This window comes from Podarcis bocagei (genome assembly GCF_964188305.1).
Source record: "Podarcis bocagei genome assembly, chromosome: 13".
NCBI classification, from domain to species: Eukaryota; Metazoa; Chordata; class Lepidosauria; order Squamata; family Lacertidae; genus Podarcis; species Podarcis bocagei.
This window is the reverse complement of record NC_138138.1, coordinates 5,623,813-5,643,448: the sequence shown is the minus strand read 5'-3', so window position 1 is coordinate 5,643,448 and position 19,636 is coordinate 5,623,813. Positions and strand designations below refer to the sequence as shown.

Here is a 19,636-nt window from a genome sequence, read left to right as displayed (position 1 = left end):
TTTAGCAACGGTCGCGGTTAACCTTTCGCGCACGCGCAGTTCGCAGGGGCCCCGCGAGCCGGCCGCCACTGCGCACGCGTATTGCGCGCCTGAGTCCTGTCGGGGGCGGGGCTTATATAGTGTTGATGCAATGTGGCGCAGGCGCACTTCAAGCCTGTCTGTCAGAAGCTTCCGGGAAGGTAAAGGAGCCGCAGCTGCCCAGGTGAGCGGCTGAGAGGAAGAGGGACGGGCTCGGCCGCCCGCCTCCGGTCCTGAGGGAGAGGAAGGCGCAGCTCCTCTCGGGGATAACTGGTAGGTGGGCTAGTTCCGAGTTCTGGCGCTTTGCGGGGAACGGGCGGCTGCTCTTATTACCATTGGAATTCGTTAGTCCCTCTGTCTTGCCCAAGCGCCTTGCGAAGCAACCAGACAGACCAGCCCTTCCCTCATACAGTATATACTGTTGCAACCAAGTGGGTGGAGGGGGGAGAAAACGCATTTTAAATAATCATGCTTCAAACCGAACAAACAGACTAACCTCCCCCCAACACATAGGTAAATTAAAACTAAGTGGGAGAAGAAAGAAAATGCATTTGAAAGAACTGTACCAATGTAAATTATGCCCTTATACTTTCTTGGTGAAAAAATATGGAATCAAGATAAAAGATGGATGGATAACTTGAAACTGCCCTGTTCAGTGATACTCCATACAATTGTGTGGTTTTGTTCTGTAGAAGAAAGCATAAACAAAACAAGCTGATACAAGTAATGCAAGGTATGAAGCAGCTCTTCCACATACATCTAGGGTTGTAACAGTCTGGGTGGGAAAAGACCTTACATGCATGCAGGTGAATAATTTTTAGGCAATTCTATTCCAGGTTCGTCAAAGGGGGGCAGTTGCCCCCTTGGTGGTGTGTATGTGTTTTGTCTCTTAGCTGCTAGATAATGCAAGGAAGCAAGCAGCACTGACACTTTGGAACTCCCTGCTTATTGATATTCGGCAGGTGTCTTGAGTGCATTATTTCCAGCGCCTGCTGGAAGACATTCTTTTTTAGACCAAGCCTTACTCAGATGTTTATAAAATTTGTATGAGTGTTATTGGGGTTTTCACTTTTTGGTATGTTTTCTCAATAATGGTTGTGCATTTTTAAAGCGATCTTATTTTTCTCTTTTTTTGTAAACCGCTTTGAAGATTTTTCTACAATCAAGCAGTATATAATTTTAAATAAAATAAATACCAATATTTTGCAATGTAGGGCTTTATTATATGTAAGTAAAGGGACGCGGGTGGTGCTGTGGGTTAAACCACAGGGCCTAGGAGTTGCCGATCATAAGATCGGCGGTTTGAATCCCTGCAACGGGGTGAGCTCTTGTTGCTCAGTCCCTGCTCCTGCCAACCTAGCAGTTCGAAAGCACATCAAAGTGCAAGTAGATAATTAGGTACCACTCCGGCAGGAAGGTAAACAGCGTTTCCGTGCACTGCTCTGGTTCTCCAGAAGCGGTTAGTCATGCTGGCCACATGACCTGGAAGCTGTACGCTGGCTCCCTCGGCCAATAAAGCGAGATGAGCGCCGCAACCCCAGAGTCGGCCATGACTGGACCTAATGGTCAGGGGTCCCTTTACCTTTATCTAAAAGTTGAAAAAAAGGTAAAGGACTCCTGGACGGTTAAGTCCAGCCAAAGGCAACTATGGCGTGTGGCACTCATCTTGTTTTAGGCCGAGGGAGCTGGTGTTTGTCCACAGACAGCTTTCTAGGTCATGTGGCCAGCATGACTAAACCGTTTCTGGCACAATGAACACCGAGAGAAACCAAAGCATACGAAAACGCTGTTTACTTTCCCGCTGCAGCAGTACCTATTTATCTGCTTGCACTGGTGTGCTTTCTGTCCAGACACTGAGGGTCCAGCGCTGAGGGCCTTCTGGCGGTTCCTTCGCTGTGAGAAGCCAAGTTACAGGGAACCAGGCAGAGGGTCTTCTCGGTAGTGGCATCCGCCCTGTGGAACGCCCTCCCACCAGATGTCAAAAACAACTACCAGACTTTTAGAAGACATCTGAAGGCAGCCCTGTTTAGGGAAGCTTTTAATGTTTGACGGACTACTGTATTTTAATATTTAATATTTTGTTGGAAGCTGCCCAGAGTGGCTGGGGAAACTCAGCCAGATGGGTGAGGTATAAATAAATTATTATTATTATTATTATTATTATTATTATTATTATTATTATTATTATTATTCAAGCTGCTAGGTTGGCAGGAGCTGGGGCAGAGCAATGGAAGCTCACCCTTTGTGCAGATTTGAACCACGACCTTCTGATCGGCAAAACAAAGCGACCCAGTGGTTTTGACCACAGTACCACCTGCGTCCCTACTATAAAATATAGGACATACATATGGTAGTTACTAATGACTTACCACTTTTTTTTTAAGGAAGCTGTGTGTAACACCCACAGGGGAAAAATAGGTTTTACTTTGCTGCCTATAGTGCTGTATGCATGCACACAGCAAAATGGTCTACACACTACATGATGCTATCCAATTTCTACACAGAAGTAGTAAATCCATATATGAAACTCTTCATGTGGGAAGCAGGCTGCAGTTAATTTCTGCTGTCTGCTTTATTCCCCTGTTGTCTGCATAGTACGTTCTGGAGTCCTGTCTCCTCTCCTGCAGGAAAAACCCAAAATGCAATGAAGGTAGTGCATCTTTGGTGAAAACAGGCACAACAGTTTGAGAGTAGTGGGGCCATTCTGGATTGAATGTAGTATATTTATATTGTAGACCTGAGCTCTGAAAAAAACCAGTCCTGCAAGTTTGAACAAGCTATGCAGGCTTAAGCACATTTCACAGAGCAAGGGGGAGGAATGAGCAACACATGGTGTAGGGAGAACTTGGCTATGCTAATTATCTTCTCTACCTCCCATGTCTTCACCAGTTCAACCTCTAGGAGTGAAATGTTGCACATGTTAACATTTTTATAATGTTTATAAAATGTATTATAGGCTTCGTGTGAAAGAAAAAAGGTGTATAGCTCATCTGAAGCATGGGAGGGCGGCTGATGGCTTATTTGCTGGCATGCACACCTTTCATTTCAGTTGCAAAACTGGGAAGAAGCTAGGCTTATTCCTCCATGCCCCAACTCCAGATGTGCTGTGTTGTCTTTCTTTTTTCATACCACACAAACATTTTGAAGCATTTTAATATTGCTTAATTCCCCCATTTTTAATATTATAATAACAAGACATCAAACTACCGAAATCCTATACAATAAAATTATTTTGTATGATAGAACTAAATATATTACTATTAAATATATTATTATATCACAACAACAGGAATGCAGGTGCTACCACTTTTGAGGCATTTGAAATCATTAGATTTAATGCAGAGTCAAATGTGCTTAAGCTTGTAAATTTCAGTATGTTAAGCATTAGTTTGCTTTCTTACTCTCTTTTGACTTTCCCTCCATTTTGATGTCCTTCCAAGTTGTTTTGTGGTCATCAATCCTCCTTGCCCCCTGAACTGGGCTTCTCCCCTCCCCTCCTCACGAGCTTTCATGCATGCTGTGCTGAGAGTCCTGCTGCCCTATGCAGGGTCTGTCTCTGGCAGTGGCTGTTTGCTTTTGTGTGAGTGTAGAGACACACATACCCCAGCCCTGGCTGGACTGCACTTCCCAGGATGCTGAGCAGTGTGTGCTTGCAGCAAGGAATGCTGGGAATTGTAGTCCTGCAGATTCTGATGGCCACGTTGGGGAGTTCCAAAGTTATCAGTCAGGAAACCCACAGTGAATGGATACTCAACCTCACATGGCTTATCTGGTATCAGAAAAAAAATTCTGTCAGTATGAGCCTGTGAAGATGAAGTAGATATAAAATGGAGCAATTAAACTGCCTGTCTCTTTCACTGTTGTGTTGCAAGCATTTACCGGTACTATGCAGCTGTCAAGGTTCATGTGTTCTTATTTGCTTAACTTGTCATAATAATAATAATAATAATAATAATAATAATAATAATAATAATAATAATAATTTATTTATACCCCGCCCATCTGGCTGGGTTTCCCCAGCCACTCTGGGCGGCTTCCAAAAGAATATTAAAATACTGTGATACATCAAACATTAAAAGCTTCCCTAAACAGGGCTGCCTTCAGATGTCTTCTAAAAGTCTGGTAGTTGTTGTTCTCTTTGACATCTGATGGGAGGGCGTTTCACAGGGCGGGCACCACTACCGAGAAGGCCCTCTGCCTGGTTCCCTGTAACTTGGCTTCTCGCAGTGAAGGAACCGCCAGAAGGCCCTCGGTGCTGGACCTCAGTGTCCGGGTAGAACGATGGGGGTGGAGACGCTCCTTCAGGTATACTGGACCGAGGTCGTTTAGGGCTTTAAAGGTCAGCACCAACACTTTGAATTGTGCTCGGAAACGTACTGGGAGCCAATGTAGGTCTTTCAAGACCGGTGTTATATGGTCTCGGCGGCCGCTCCCAGTCACCAGTCTAGCTGCTGCATTCTGGATTAGTTGTAGTTTCCGGGTCACCTTCAAAGGTAGCCCCACGTAGAGCGCATTGCAGTAGTCCAAGCGGGAGATAACCAGAGCATTCACCACTGTGGCGAGGCAGTCCGCCGGCAGATAGGGTCTCAGCCTGCGCACCAGATGGAGATGGTACACAGCTGCCCTGGACACGGATTTAACCTGTGCCTCCATGGACAGCTGTGAGTCCAAAATGACTCCCAGGCTGCGCACCTGGTCCTTCAGGGGCACAGTTACCCCATTCAGGACCAGGGAATCCTCCACACCTGACCGCCTCCTGTCCCCCAGAAACAGTACTTCTGTCTTGTCACCACCTGAAAAAGTCTCCTGCTGCTGTTTTCTGCAGATGCAATAGAGGCGGTGAAGAAAGTCTTCTTCGCTGTCGCTACCGCCACTTGGTAGGCTCGACATTGAGCTCTAACCTGTGGTTGGTCAGCTTCAGAATGGGTCATCCGCCACCTGCGCTCTAGCCGTCTCAACGATTGTTTCATTGCCCTCAGATCCGTGGAAAACCACGGGGCTGTCCGGGCTCCATGCAATCGGAGAGGGCGCTTCGGAGCCAAACGGTCAATAGCCCTGGTTAACTCCACATTCCAGCGGGCCACCAGGGAATCAGCTGAAAGGCCATCAACATGGGATAAAGCATCCCCTACCACTCTCTGGAAACCATTCGGATCCATTAAGTGGCGGGGGCGGACCATCCGAATCGGTCCCACCTCCCTGCAGAGGGGAAGGGTCGCATAGAAGTCAGGTTGCACCAGGAAGTGGTCTGACCATGGCACTTCTTTTGTTTCGCTTTTACTTAGTGTCAGATCACCAACATCCATGGAGGTAAACACCAGGTCCAAGGCATGTCCGCGGCTATGGGTTGGGCCAAACTTTTTCAGGGACAGCCCCATGGAGGCCATGCTTGCCATGAAGTCCCGAGCGGCCCCTTGTAAGGTCATGTCGGCATGGATATTAAAATCCCCTAGGACAACCAAACTAGGTGTCTCCAGGAGAACATCCGCCACGACCTGAAGCAGCTCGTGCAGGGAATCCTTGGTGCAGCGGGGAGGTCGGTACACCAAAAGGAATCCTGTACTGCCCCTATTGCCCAACTTCCAGAACATGCACTCAGAGAACTGGGTCTTCCCAATAGGACGCCTGGTGCAAACTAATGACTTCCTAAAAATCACTGCAAACCCCCCCCCCCCCCGCCCACAAGGCCTGGGTTGCTGTGCGTAAGAGAAACCTGGTGGGCAAGCAGCGGCAAGAACAGGCCCATCTGCCTCATCCAACCAAGTCTCTGTTACACATGCCAGGTGAAATCCTCCATCCATGATCAAGTCATGGATGGCAGTGGTCTTATGAATCATTGACCTGGCATTGCACAGCAGCACCTTCAGGTCATGTGGGTATCCCTTGCTGATTCTAGTATCCGTCCGGTCGGGACCAGACCCGGAGGCAGGCATAGTCCTCAAACAATGACTAAACCTGCCTCCTCTGTAATGACATGGTCTGGTCTTAGCGTAACTCCTCCTCCTACCCGTGATCACTGAGATCGGTTGTCCCAGCGCATCCCCCTCTGTGGAACATGCCCCAGCCATTTTGTTGGCTGGGACCCACTCCCCGGCAGCCCTGACCCCTCCCCTTAAGAACAAAATAAGACCTTAAAACAATAAAAGCAGAAAACAAAAACAAAAAACAAAAACAAAAAAACCCAGAAAACAAAAAGCAATACAAATAAAAAACTATAAAAATTACAAATCCATTAAAATCAAACACATTCCCAACTAAACATCCATCCCACCCCAATCCCCGTCCCCGCATATACAAAAAAATAAAATAAAAAGGAAAAGGAAAATTTTAAAACATTTTAAAAAGAACTCTGCGCCCCTCTGGATCCCCCGGTCCGCAGCAGCAGTGACAGCAACCGTCCCTGTGAGGCCTGTCAGGCCCCGCCCTGGGCCAGGTAGGTGGTAAGCGGCAAGAGCAGGGCCCTCAGACACTCACACAGGAGAGTCCTCCTGGGCAGCAGAGCGCAGCAGTCCTTATGAGGCTTCAGTCACTGGCAACTGTGTTGGGTCCACTGCTTTTTATAAAAGATGTGTAAAGTCTCTAAATATTTAATTGCCCTGTTTCTTCAGTGTCCCTTGATATAGAAACACATCTTCCTTTTAAGACTTTGCTCCACAATGGAGGAGACTGGCCGAGAGGCAGTTGCAACAGCTGTTCAGAGAGTCGCTGGGATGCTGCAGCGGCCAGATCAACTGGATAAAGTGGAACAATATCGTCGGAGGGAAGCACGGAAGAAGGCTTCAGTGGAAGCTAGACTGAAGGTATGAAACCTCAGTCCTAACCCTGTATTACAGCTGAGGATGTAATAGTCTGGGTTATCTTTGTAAAGTCTTTATGTGTAGAACTATAGTGCTAGAATTATAGTGTCTCCTCTTTTCCCCTTCACTGTGTTGATCTTAATTTCTGAAGTGAGGAGCATCTGATTTACCACTGGAGGAAAGCAACACTCCTGTGGCATCTTAATGACTTCACACAATCCTATAATGTCTACTCAGAAGTAAGACCCACTGAGTTCCACAGAGCTTAAAGGTAAAGGGACTTCATCAGATACGTGTGGGCTCTAGTTCATGAAACCTTATGTTCCAAATACAGTGGTACCTCGGGTTATATATGCTTCATGTTACATGCGCTTCAGGTTACAGACTCTGCTAACCCAGAAATATTACCTCGGGTTAAGAACTTTGCTTCAGGATGAGAACAGAAATCATGCTCCGGCAGCGCGGCAGCAGCGGGAGGCCCCATTAGCTAAAGTGGTGCTTCAGGTTAAGAACAGTTTCAGGTTAAGAACAGACCTCCGGAACGAATTAAGTACTTAACCCACCAGAATTAAGTACTTAACCCGAGGTACCACTGTATATTATTCTTTAAGATGTCACAGGTCCTTTTTTGTTTTTGGAATAGCAAACAAACCAAAACTACCACTATGGAATTTGGCATTCCCCCACTCCCTTCTCTACTTCTAATTATTTTTAAATTAGTTCATTAAAGTTGGCTCCCTTGTATGTCACTATCTGTGTTTCCTTCATCCCACAATAGATAGGTTCTTAACTAATGTAGTAATTTAATTTTAATTTTTTCTTTTCAGGCGGCAATCCAGTCACAGCTAGATGGTGTCCGAACTGGCTTAAGCCAACTGCACAATGCACTGAATGATGTAAAAGATATTCAGCGTTCTTTGATTGATGTCAATAAAGACTGGCGGCAAAGTATAAACACCATAGAAAGCCTCAAGGATGTTAAAGATGCCGTAGTTCAGCACAGCCAGCTAGCAGCTGCTGTAGAGAACCTCAAAAATATCTTCTCAGGTATGAGTCTACAATGAGTGGCCTAACTCTGTGGGTAGAATAGAAATGTAATGCTATAGTGGCGTTTTCAGAGGTACCATTAAAGTCTGCTTGAAGCTACCATTTTTCATGCAGCTATGGTTCTGAAACCAGGTTTGTGTGACATAATGTGATTACATTTCTTTCTGATTTTGCTTTTCAGTGCCAGAGATAGTACAGGAGACACAAGACTTGATTGACCAGGGGGAATTACTGCAAGCCCACCGAAAGCTAATGGACTTGGAGTGCTCTCGAGATGATCTGATGTATGAACAATATCGTATGGACAGCAAGAACACCCGTGATATGAACCTCATTGACAACTATTTTGGAGATATGCAAAAACTTTCTGAAGAGCTGGCCAAGCAACTCTGGATGGTCATTCAGAGGTCTCTAGTCACTGTCCGCCGAGATCCCACCTTGCTGGTTTCAGTTGTCAGAATAATTGAGAGGGAAGAGAAAATAGACAGGCGCATGCTAGACAGGAAAAAGCAAACTGGATTTATCCCCCCGGGCAGACCTAAAAAATGGAAGGAGAAAATGTTCAATGTATTGGATCGAACAGTCACCACCAGGATTGAAGGCACTCAAGCAGACACCAGAGAATCTGACAAAATGTGGCTTGTCCGTCATCTGGAAATAATTCGCAAATATGTCCTTGATGATCTCCTGGTGGCTAAGAACCTTTTGGATCAATGTTTCCCCCCACACTATGAAATTTTCAAAAAATTACTAAGCATGTACCATCAGGCACTGTCTTTACGCATGCAGGATCTGGCTTCTGAAGATCTGGAAGCAAATGAAATTGTTAGCCTTTTGACATGGGTTTTAAATACCTACAAAAGGTAAGGGTACTGTCTTTTGGGTGTAGTAGCAAGTAAACATAAATGAAAGAGCACATGGTTTTAGATAGATGCATACAGAGGTGGAAAGGTGGATTATATTTTTATGTGCTGCTGAGCCACAAGCTATTATTATACATTAAGCCTTTTTATAGCAGGATGGAACTCTGGTCCATATAGCCCAATACTAATCAATCAATTAATTACAATGAGCAGATCAAAAGTACGCCAGAATAACTGAGCAAAACAGATTCAAAAGTGAAACATGAAAACGATTATGTTGAGCTACAGTAATCCTTAGTTAGTTCCTGAAGATGGTCCTTCCAGTTTCAGATGATGAGTTCCCTTCTTCTCACCGACACTGAAAGAAATTTCAGGTTTTATCTTCTATCTGATATTTAATATGAAATTGAACTGGCTTTTCCAGTAGTTAGGTCAGTGAAGGGCCAACCATGTGCTGCCCAATTCCAGCATAAAATTTATAAAACAGAAGGACATGTTCTATAGATTCTACTCCTTGATTATTACCCATGAGGAAAGAGAGTTGCCAGAAGCTGGCCAGAATAAAAACTTTGCAGCGACATGAAGATTTCTATTTTAGGCATCTAACGGGGGGGGGGGGGATAATAATTATTGCAGTTGCACATGGATTCTGTCTGTTCTCTCCAATTCAGCATAGAGATGATGGGAAATCCAGAACTTGCACCAGAGGTGGATGTGAATACCCTGCAGCCATTGCTTTCTCAGGAAGTGGTGGATGAGCTTCTTAGCACATATATGTCAACTCTTACAGTAAGCAATAACAGTAATTTTGCTCACTCCTTCATATGGGGTTGGAATATTCATTATTCTTACTTGACTGTTCTCTCACTCCAACCCTGCACAATTCAGATTTTACCGTGCATGTTTGCAAATCAGTTGTACAACTTGCAATTTGTGTCCTTGGCAAACAATTTTCATTCCACTAGAAACTTTCCTAATATGGGTTGAGCGGCAGCAGGCAAAACTGAGTTCTGCTTCATGGGCATTAGTGAAGTGCATGGGCCATTTTAATTTAGTATCCAGATTCGATATATTTGCCTTTCTTTTGAATTTTAATCTTCCTGTAGTCCAACATCATTGGCTGGCTACGAAAAGCACTGGAGACAGATAAAAAAGACTGGCTAAAAGAAAATGAGCCAGAAGCAGATCAAGATGGATACTATCAGACTACACTCCCTGCTATTGTGTTCCAGGTATAAGCAATTGGCTTCAGTATACTGATTGGGGCAGGAGGAAGGGGCAAAGCTCTGAAAATGGGGAAATGAATGAAATGATTGATGAGTGCATGCTATTCTGCTTTGTGTTTGTTTTGTAGATTGAATTTATTTCAGTTGGCCACTTAAAGCTGCAATCCTATGCACACTTTACAATGAGTAAGCCCCACTGAACACAGTGGAAGTTACTTCTGGGTAAACATTAAACAAGTGCGGTTGAAATATTATTAAAACCTATAATTTGGCACTTAATTATTTAAAGGCATGGACTCCCTTCCCAGGGCGCACCACTACATTTGGTCACATTGGACTTGTACATTTTGGATCTGTTCTGCCACCACATAAACTCTAGTGTAGCAACGAAAGTGTAGGGCTATGGCTGACATCTATGTGGCATCTTCAAAATGCCCATGACTATGGGCAGAATAAGTTAATAGATGTGCTCGTTGTACAGTGCCATGACTGGGGTTTGAGGCAAAATGTGTTGTTTTATGGGCATAAGTTCATAGAATTTGCCTCATGGCTTCAGTCTGCAAAAGGAGCAGGGTTACTAGCAGGCTGCTGCATTCTTATTAACTGCAATTTTGCCTTATTGGTTTGTGTTTTTAGATGTTTGAACAGAATCTTCAAGTAGCTACACAGATAAGTGAAGATTTGAAAATAAAGGTACTCTATTTGTGCCTTCAACAAATGAGTTCATTCCTCAGCAGGTAAAATTAAATGTTAGCTTTCAGTCACTGTTTCTCTATTACTTAGGAGGGATGTTTTCTCTGCACATATACTACCTAGCAACTAGAACCCCCTGCCTGTTGCTCCCTTCAGCTACGCTGTTCCTTAAAAGTAAGACATGAGGAAAGTAGTGTTTAGCTTCCTGCTCCCCCTTGTGACCAAAAATGAAAGCTTTGTACCATTCTTATGTGCTTTGGTCACAGGGTGCTTCCAGATATGAATTATTTAGCAGCACACAGTCATTGAGCAGCTCGCAGCTCATGCTAAGAGTTTCCCAGAGAGGAACTCACAACTGCTTTGCTGCTCCCTTGTCCTTTTTGCTGCTACAACATGCTGAGCTGGCTAAGCTTTGGTTTAGCATGATGTCTGAACCAGGGCATCAAGCAGGTAAACTCCCCCATTAAGCACAAGCTGCAACCAAGGTTCAGACAACACACTGAGCCAAACCTTGACTGACTTCAGTGCAGTACAGAAGCAAAGAGAACCAGGAAAGAGCAAAGCAGTGTGAGCTGCTTTCCAGGAGCACCAGTGAAGTCTTGCTAAGCAATGATTAGACTTGGTGTGATGTGCAAACTAGCCCTTTGTGTCTCTAAACCAAATTTTAAAGAGCTGCTGATGACACTAAAGGCCCAAATGGTTTAAGACCAGATTATTTGATGGACTGCATGCACCCATATTGGCCTGTCCAGACCTAAAAGATTAGCTTCAGAAGCTCTGCTACCCTGCCTAACTTCAAGATCTATCAGGTTACGTTGTTTTTTTTTTACTTCATTCCAAATTAGCAGGCACTAGAGATAGGGGCCTTTTTGTAGTGGGTCCAGTTCTGTGGAATTCCACACTAGGTATATATATATGTGGCTCTAACAGTTTTTAAACCTGTTTTTAAAATAGACCTTAAGGCATTTTTATTTCAGTCCAATTTAATTAGGATGGTGTGTGCTTGGCTCTCTTTATTTTTATCAGCTGCCATATTGGTGTAATTGTTTTATATATTTGTTAAATGGTTGCTGTATGTTTTGTTTTATGTGAGCTTCCTTGGGCAATTTCCCCCCTTGAAAGGCTGTATACAAATATTGAAATAAACAAATACTTGGTGGTTCATTGTAAAAGAGAAGTAGCAGTACTTCCTCTTCCCTTCTGCAGGCCAGGAGCTAAATTGTTTCTCTTTTTCCATTCTTGGGTTTTGCCCCATTTCTCCATTACACAGGTACAAAGAGGAAGCAAATTTATATAAAGAAGAGCATCTAAGAAATCGTCAGTACCATCTGTGCTATGTTCAGTACATGGTTGCCATCATCAACAATTGTCAGACCTTTAAGTAAGTTCTGTGCTGAGGTTGTGCTATGATTTGTGTGGCAAATGCAGTTTTGCTGCTTTAAAAAAGAGACATGCTATTTCTATTTGAGGACAGCTCTTGAAAATGTAGTGTGCATGTTTCAGTGAGGTAGATCTTGAATAGGAAAGATCCCACTATTAGCTGGTCTACATGATAACAATAAAACTCTTCCCGGGTCCCTGAAGTTTGCAACTCTTTATTCAAATCTTTGCAGTTTTAGTTTTATTTTCTTTATGCAGAAAGATTAAAGTATAAATGAATAAACTTATTTGGCCCTTTATACACTAAACAAAAAGTGGATAGCCTGTCTGAAGCATGGTGGCAGGTTATGACTAGATGGTTGAGCCCGCATCTGATTCACGGTTAATTACATCTGCCATGCAAACTGTAAAGCTGGAAGGAAGTTGGGCCTGTGCCATATAAGAAGAACGTACTCTATATCTTATTTTATGGGGGTGCTCCATAGTTAGGGCAAGTAGCAAAAACAACATCCCACCATTATAACCTTGAAAAAAATGTAGCTTATAAAAATGGCAGTTGTTGAGCTAATAATTTGAAACTTGGCATGGATGATCTTATCGGATGAGGTCTACAACTAGGCCAAATTTCCAATCCAATAAAAAGATTCCATAGGAGCAGCAAGGGTTAAGTATGCTGCTCCTTTATAACTGAGAAGAGATAAGAAAACACTCTGATAAGAGTGAAAGCTTTAAGGATGACAAGCAAAATGAGAGAATGGAGGTTTGACAGGAACATTTTGTCAAAGTTTTCTTTTAAAAGTGGCTGGCTGTCCTTTCTTCGCTCTCCTAATAATCAACTCCTTCCCCCATTTTAAAATATTTTATTTCATGGGTTCCAGTGAAGTTTTGTTTAAAGTGAAGGGTTCAGTCATAGCAAAAGTTCTGAGAACCACTGCTCTAGAATGGACTTCATATACCTTCAAATTGCAGGGGAAGGATTGCTGGTGGTAGGCAAAGACATCTGCCCACTGTTACTTGTTTTCTTGGTAAGGAGCCATCAGTCAGTGTCCAAGGAATCTTGAGGTTCCATGTAACACATTTTGGAAACCACTGGCCTAAGCCAGTTATTGGTTCTCCAAATGTGTATGTCACTCAAGATGTGTTTGCACAGTCATTTTTCTCAATTGGTAATATCGGGCAAGAGGAACTATTATTAATTCTCAAGCAATTGTATTTAAGTTATCAGGGCTTTGTTGTAGCCTCTTATGACATCACAACATATTACCTTAACTGATTGGTTGAACTGGCTCTTGTATGCACCCTATTGGGATGCTGAAGGATCTTGTCTTGTTTGTCAAAGGGAATCTATCATCAGTTTGAAAAAGAAATACTTAACTCCTGTGATGGAAGAGCTTATGACAAGCAGTCATGCATGCATTGATGCAGTTCTGGATGATGTTGCCAAGGAAGGATGTGCAAGCCTGCTTGATGAAGTCTTCATGGATTTAGAGGTTAACTTTTATTTCATTTGGCATCCTCTTTTTAAAAATGTTGAAATAGTATCTGTGTCTATCTAGAGTGGCAAACAGACAGAAATGCCCAGATATGGCTGTTGAGATCCATCTTTGCAGCTACTTAATAGGTAAAACGTTAACACATTCAAGTTTTCTAGAACAGCACTGGGATGTACAACGATAGATCTAAAGTTGAAGGATGTTGCCCAAAAGCGATTTGATCTAATTTTCCCTATGTTTGCACTACTTCTCTTTCAGCCACATCTCAGTGAACTGATGACAAGGAAATGGCTGGCAGGATCCAATGCAGTAGATACAATTTGTGTAACGGTGGAAGATTATTTCAATGATTTTGCAAGAATAAAGAAGCCCTGTAAGAAGGTACAGAATTTGCAAAGTTTTATCTAAGATAGGTACTTAAATAGTGTAGCCTAATGGGATGAAATGACTGGGATGCGGGTGGCGCTGTGGGTAAAACCTCAGCGCCTAGGACTTGCTGATCGCATGATCGGCGGTTCGAATCCCTGCGGCGGGGTGAGCTCCCGCCGTTCGGTCCCAGCTCCTGCCCACCTAGCAGTTCGAAAGCACCCCTAAGTGCAAGTAGATAAATAGGTACTGCTTTATAGCGGGACGGTAAACGGCGTTTCCGTGTGCTGCGCTGGTGCTGGCTCGCCAGAGCAGCTTTGTCACGCTGGCCACGGGACCCGGAAGTGTCCTCGGACGGCGCCGGCTCACGGCCTCTTGAGCGAGATGAGCACGCAACCCTAGAGTTGGACACGACTGGCCCGTACGGGCAGGGGTACCTTTACCTTTAATGGGATGAAATACTGCTTTGCCATTCCTGAGCATTTATTATTATTTTGACTTTGAATTCAGTTACAGTAAAGTAATAAAAAGCAAGATACTATGAAAAATATCTTAATAACCTGTTTCTGTAGTAATGTAAGATCCCTTGTCTGTAAATGAGCAGGATATGCAAAGTTAATTCCTATGATCCATTCCACTCATGCTATTCAGATTTATTTTCCTTTTTAAGAAGTACTACCTGTACAAACTGAAATACCTTACAGAACAAACCAATGTTTTTGGTGATTTCAAAGTTCTGAAACTCCAATGAATTTTCCTCCTGAAATTTGCACAATAGATCTTCAATGAGTTTTCTTTCTGAGAACTATTGCAAAGTAGCTCACTGGTCTAGTTTGTGTGAGATATTAATGATCTGTTTGACCACATACACAGCCTCCTATCCTTGACATTTAGAAGACATCTGAAGGCAGCCCTGTTTAGGGAAGCTTTTAATGTTTAATAGGTTATTGTATTTTAATATTCTGTTGGAAGCCGCCCAGAGTGGCTGCGGAAACCCAGCCAGATGGGCGGGGTGTAAATAATAAATTATTATAAATTAGTATAATTAGCTGTAGTTCCCCAGTTTAGAAAACTGGCAAACCATGGTTACCAGCTTTGGAAGAAGCCTGGGTTTTGTTACGGATCTGGGAGGACCAAACCCCCCACCCACCCCATCTAAACCCTAGAAATTAATAAATGGTAGGATTTTGATTATTTGGGATTCAAAGAGAAAAATAAAAGCTGCAGAGAAATTCCTGAGCTAGCCTATGCAAAATGACCTGCCCAAGCTAGGACCCTTAAGAAACAATACAGGGCCATTGAGAGCCCTTGAGGTGACAGGAAAAGTGCTTTTTAGCAAGGTGTGCTGGGAAGAAGAATGGGGAGAAGAAAGATAAGAGATCCATCTTGGATAGGCTGGCTGCAGGCATGCTTGGGAGAGATGCTTTTGACTCCAGGGCAAGCCCTGCTTGAGTTGACCGTGCTGTAAGATATTTACTTACTTACTTATGTACTAACATCAGTTTACTCATCTCTTCCTCTTCTCTTTTGCTTCTACTCCCACCCACTCCTGGCACGCTGCCTTCCTAAGCAGTTGCCCATGAGGGAATGCAGCCCTCAAGCTGAGAGAAATTTCTCATCCCTGCTCTCAGACTAGTCCATACCCACTGAACAGTTTCTCCCCATTACTAGTCTGCATAGCTGTCATCTGGAAATAAACATGCTCACCAATTTATCTGCCACAGATTTTGGGGTCAGTCCAGATGAAGCTAACAGCAAGCTCCATCCCCTAATAGGTGTTACTAAGTCAGTGTTAATTTCTTACTACTCAAATGAGAGTAGTGCAGAAATGAAATACTTGTTCCTCTTATAGACTAACATAACACATACTGGTTGCCAGTTGTATAATTTGAATGTTTCTTTCAGAAAATGACTATTGAGTGCCATCGTAGAGTTGTTGTAGAGTACATCAAGGCTATTATATTAAAGCGCATTACTTTCAAGAATGCAGAAGAAAGAAAAGAAGGTGCTGAAAGAATGATCAGAGAAGCAGAACAGTTCAGATTTCTGTTCAAGAAACTTACTGCTGTAAGTATAAGAAAACCACAATGTCAAAAGAAGAAATTTTTAGAAATAATTAGAAATTAGCATCCCCACAACCTATTCTAAAATTAGTGCATTAATCCATCTGCTTTGAAACTGCAATGTTAAGGAGTATATTAATTGTTGAAATAAATAAATATTTATAATCTCCACTTATATTAGGAGTGAGGAACTTCTGGCCCACAAGCCAAACTTAGTCTGCCAGGCCTCCCTATTTGACCTGTTTGGGGCAAGTCACACCCACTTGCCTTTCTGGGCCATCATATCTTATCTCCAGTTCAATGGTGTCTCTTAGCACACATCCAGGAAATTCAGAGACAGCTCAAATGGAGAACAGAAGAGCGTCAGTTAACCAGCCACTCAGTGGAAATAGATAAATAAATCGGCCTCTATCTCTCAAAAAAGGAGGACTCCAAAATTGACTGAAGACTAAGTGTATAGTGAGAATATGATAGGCCATCTACTTCAAACAACATATTTGTTTGGAAATTATTGTGACATAAGTAAAATATACTAGTCACACTATAATTCTGTATGTGCAGGATTGCTGAAATGTTTTTAGAGTGGTTTTGATGAAAAAGTCAAGTTGAATAAACACTGTAGCCACAGTCCAGCACAATTAGACACACTTACTCTCACTGTAAATGAGCAACATGTTACCAGGTGCTAGAATGTGGCCTACATTTTTAAACAATAAAAACAGAAACATGACAAGGTGTTGCTGCTGCTCTGCCAGTTTGTTCTCATGTTCTGCCTTGCATATTAAAGGTAATTTGAGATTAGATGTCCGAAAATGATTATCCATTTTATACTGTTCAATAGGGATCTGGAGAGGAAACAGAAGGACTTTGTGACGTCATTGAAGCTATTGCAGAAGTATTTAAGTTGACAGATCCATCACTACTTTACCTAGAAGTCTCAACTTTAGTTAGCAAACACCCAGATATCAGGTAATACTAGTAATTTCTAAAGTTTGTAACAATGCTTTCTTCCATTCAAGGTCATAAATAAAAATTATTATTATTATTATTATTATTATTATTATTATTATTATTATTAGGCTTGACAAAAACTGTTGAAATGTAGTTTTATGTCAATCCCTTGATTCCACAATTTAAAGTTACATATGCAAGAAAGGTAAGCATACAAAGTCAGTATCTGAACACATACAACCGAGTCCCCAATTACAAGAATATGTTATTTTTAGTGGTATTTGGAGTAGGCTTTAGCAAATAGGTGTCTTGAGGCAACACTGCACATTGTGAAGAAAATGCAGAGCCCACAGCATCTAATGTGGGGAGGGATTTGCAGGGTAGTTGTTGGGAGCAACATTTCCCCCATCCTCTGCTTACTGATTTTCTTCTGCAAACGCCCCTCCCCTGTCACTTAATCTCCCAGACTGAACTCCAAAAGCAAGCCTGGCTGGGGGTTATGGGCAAGCAACTTCCTTAGCAGAGTTATTTGAATCAAGTTGAGCATCCTCACACTTCCTGGCAGTTCTCCTCCACAAGAGCCCTCCTCCATCTCTGCATTCAGATTCTTGGCAAATGTGCATTTAGGAATGTGCCCTCAGTCCTAAAACCCTGTAGAACCATATGAGATTGGATTAGTGGAGCAACCATAGTTCTTTGTGACTTTAAGGCCGTGGTTCCCAACGTAGAGCACGTGGCCCACAGGGGGGCAATTTGATTTTTTTTTGGGGGGTTGAGAATGAGTTAGACCAAGTTAATTGCCTTTTAGGCTTCCTCCATGTGAATAGGAGTTCACTTTTTGAATAATAAGAATTATATGTCACCAGGGGTGGGGTGGGGGGCAGCATCAGGATAATCCAGAATGCGGCAGCTAGACTGGTGACTGGGAGCGGCCACTGAGACCACATAACACTGGTCTTGAAAGACCTGCATAGGCTCCCAATACGTTTCCGAGCACAATTCAAAGTGTTAGTGCTGACCTTTGAAGCCCTAAACGGCCTCGGCCCTGTATACCTGAAGGAGCGTCTCCACCCCCATCGTTCAGCCCGGACACTGAGGTCCAGCACCAAGGGCCTTCTGGCAGTTCCCTGAGAAGCAAAGTTATGTATAAGCAGAACACATAAGTAAACCAGGAGCTTCACTCCTGCATCATTCAAAAATAGTTCTCAAATCATCACATGCTCCTAAGGAATGCATAGCCCCACTATGTTTACCTGCAAGCAATTTAAATTACTATAAAATTGCTTTCCAAACATAAATGTGACAGTCAGCTCCTAAGCACTGAAGCAAAACCCATGTATAATGCAGCTGTGCTTCTCCGGAGAAGCACATGGTCCCTCTGGTACGTCTGTCCCACCCAGCTGTGAAAATGTAAAAAGGTAAAGGACCCCTGACAGTTAAGTCCAGTTGTGAATGCCTCTGGGGTTGTGGCACTCATCTCTCTTTACTGGGCAAGGGAACCGCCGGAGCGGTACCTATTTATTTACTTGCACTTTGACGTGTTTTTGAACTGCTAGGTTGGCAGGACCAAGCAACGGGAGCTCACCCTGTCGTGGGGATTCGAACTGCTGACCTTCAGATTGGCAAGCCCTAGGCTCAGTGGTTTAGACCACAGCGCCACCCGCTTAACAAGGGGGAGGGAAATTATAAGTCACAGAAACACCTTTAAACAGATTAATATAGAAATGTAATTACAACATAAAGATGGAACGCAAGGAACCAAGTGTGCCTGAGCAGATATGTTGAGTAGGCAGTGGTCGTTGTGATGGCTTGTGGACCCATATTGTACAATATATGTCTTGTATATGGTTTGTGGAAGGATTCTCATAACAAAGATAACTGGAGAAATTGGCCTGCAAGCACTCTAAAATTTAGAGTGTCTAGAAGATAAGTTGGTACTCAGGTGTTTAGTGTAGAATGTGTACTCTGTGAATTCCCTGTTGCCAATATCATTCCCGTGAATGGCTTTTGTACTAATGCTGTTCTTCTTTCATTGGTAGGGATGATCATATTGCAGCTTTACTGACAATGCGAGGAGATGCCAGCAGAGAGATGAAGCAGACCATAATTGAAACTCTGGACAAAGGCCCAACCATGCCAAATCCAAACTATGTGCCCATTTTTAAAGAAATTACAGTTCCAACATTAACTGTGCCAAAGCTTCTTAAGTAATAGCAACATATTTCGGTATGGATCACTTTGGTGTAGTGTTGATATACTGTAGCCTAATCTGGTTTTGCACTTAGAAAACACATGGGAGTTTCATGCTGGACTTTTAGTTTTTGTGTCTGATGTTAGCTTAGTCACTTGAAGAGTATGCTGTATTCTGATGGCCAGAATGCTTTAAATTGATGTCTTTGCCATCAGTTGTTTTGACAAACTCTGTCTTGAACTTTTTGTGTGTACTCTGATGACTAACTGAATAGGTTTTAGAAAATGTATTAGGGATGGATTTATGCTTTATTCATGAAAAAATGAAAACTTGAAATTGTGGAGGTACATTGGTTATTGTTCCCCCACCCTGATTTAACAGACTTATTGGATTTGAAAGCAGATGTGTATAAAGGATTGCTAAATGTGCATTGGGAATGGAGACTGTTCAGAGCTTCCCTCTCCCTTCAGGAACCTTTAACACAAACTTTATACATGCTCTCTACTTATTTTCAGTACTGCATGTCATTTCACAACACAAAATTTTCT

The 19,636-nt window shown here is 42.9% G+C and overlaps 1 protein-coding gene across 4 annotated transcripts; it reads left to right on the top strand.

Annotated features, from left to right (window-relative positions):
* The first annotated feature begins 141 nt into the window (after nt 1–141).
* Nucleotides 142–19,428, top strand: EXOC3 (exocyst complex component 3). 4 transcript variants are annotated; one of them, XM_081166332.1, is made up of 13 exons: nt 142–202; nt 6,627–6,818; nt 7,643–7,862; nt 8,044–8,725; nt 9,397–9,514; nt 9,832–9,957; nt 10,588–10,688; nt 11,915–12,025; nt 13,364–13,514; nt 13,776–13,898; nt 15,789–15,950; nt 16,788–16,915; nt 18,937–19,428. In XM_081166332.1, exons 2-13 carry the CDS (start codon nt 6,675–6,677, stop codon nt 19,106–19,108), a joined length of 2,238 nt encoding a protein of 745 aa, XP_081022458.1. In that variant the 5' UTR covers nt 142–202; nt 6,627–6,674; the 3' UTR covers nt 19,109–19,428. The 4 variants fall into 4 exon arrangements, with proteins under 4 accessions (XP_081022458.1, XP_081022457.1, XP_081022459.1 ...); XM_081166331.1 differs by having other exon boundaries at nt 143–291; XM_081166333.1 differs by having other exon boundaries at nt 151–291; nt 6,662–6,818.
* Nucleotides 19,429–19,636: the final 208 nt, after the last annotated feature.

What these genes read in the sequence shown, in the direction of transcription:
- EXOC3 (XM_081166332.1), top strand. Translation starts at nt 6,675, where the DNA reads ATGGAGGAGACTGGCCGAGAGGCAGTTGCAACAGCTGTTCAGAGAGTC. An exon ending in CCTCAAAAATATCTTCTCAG is followed by an intron (nt 7,863 to 8,043) that starts GTATGAGTCTAC and finishes TTTGCTTTTCAG; the next exon opens with TGCCAGAGATAGTACAGGAG. An exon ending in GTTTTAAATACCTACAAAAG is followed by an intron (nt 8,726 to 9,396) that starts GTAAGGGTACTG and finishes TCTCCAATTCAG; the next exon opens with CATAGAGATGATGGGAAATC.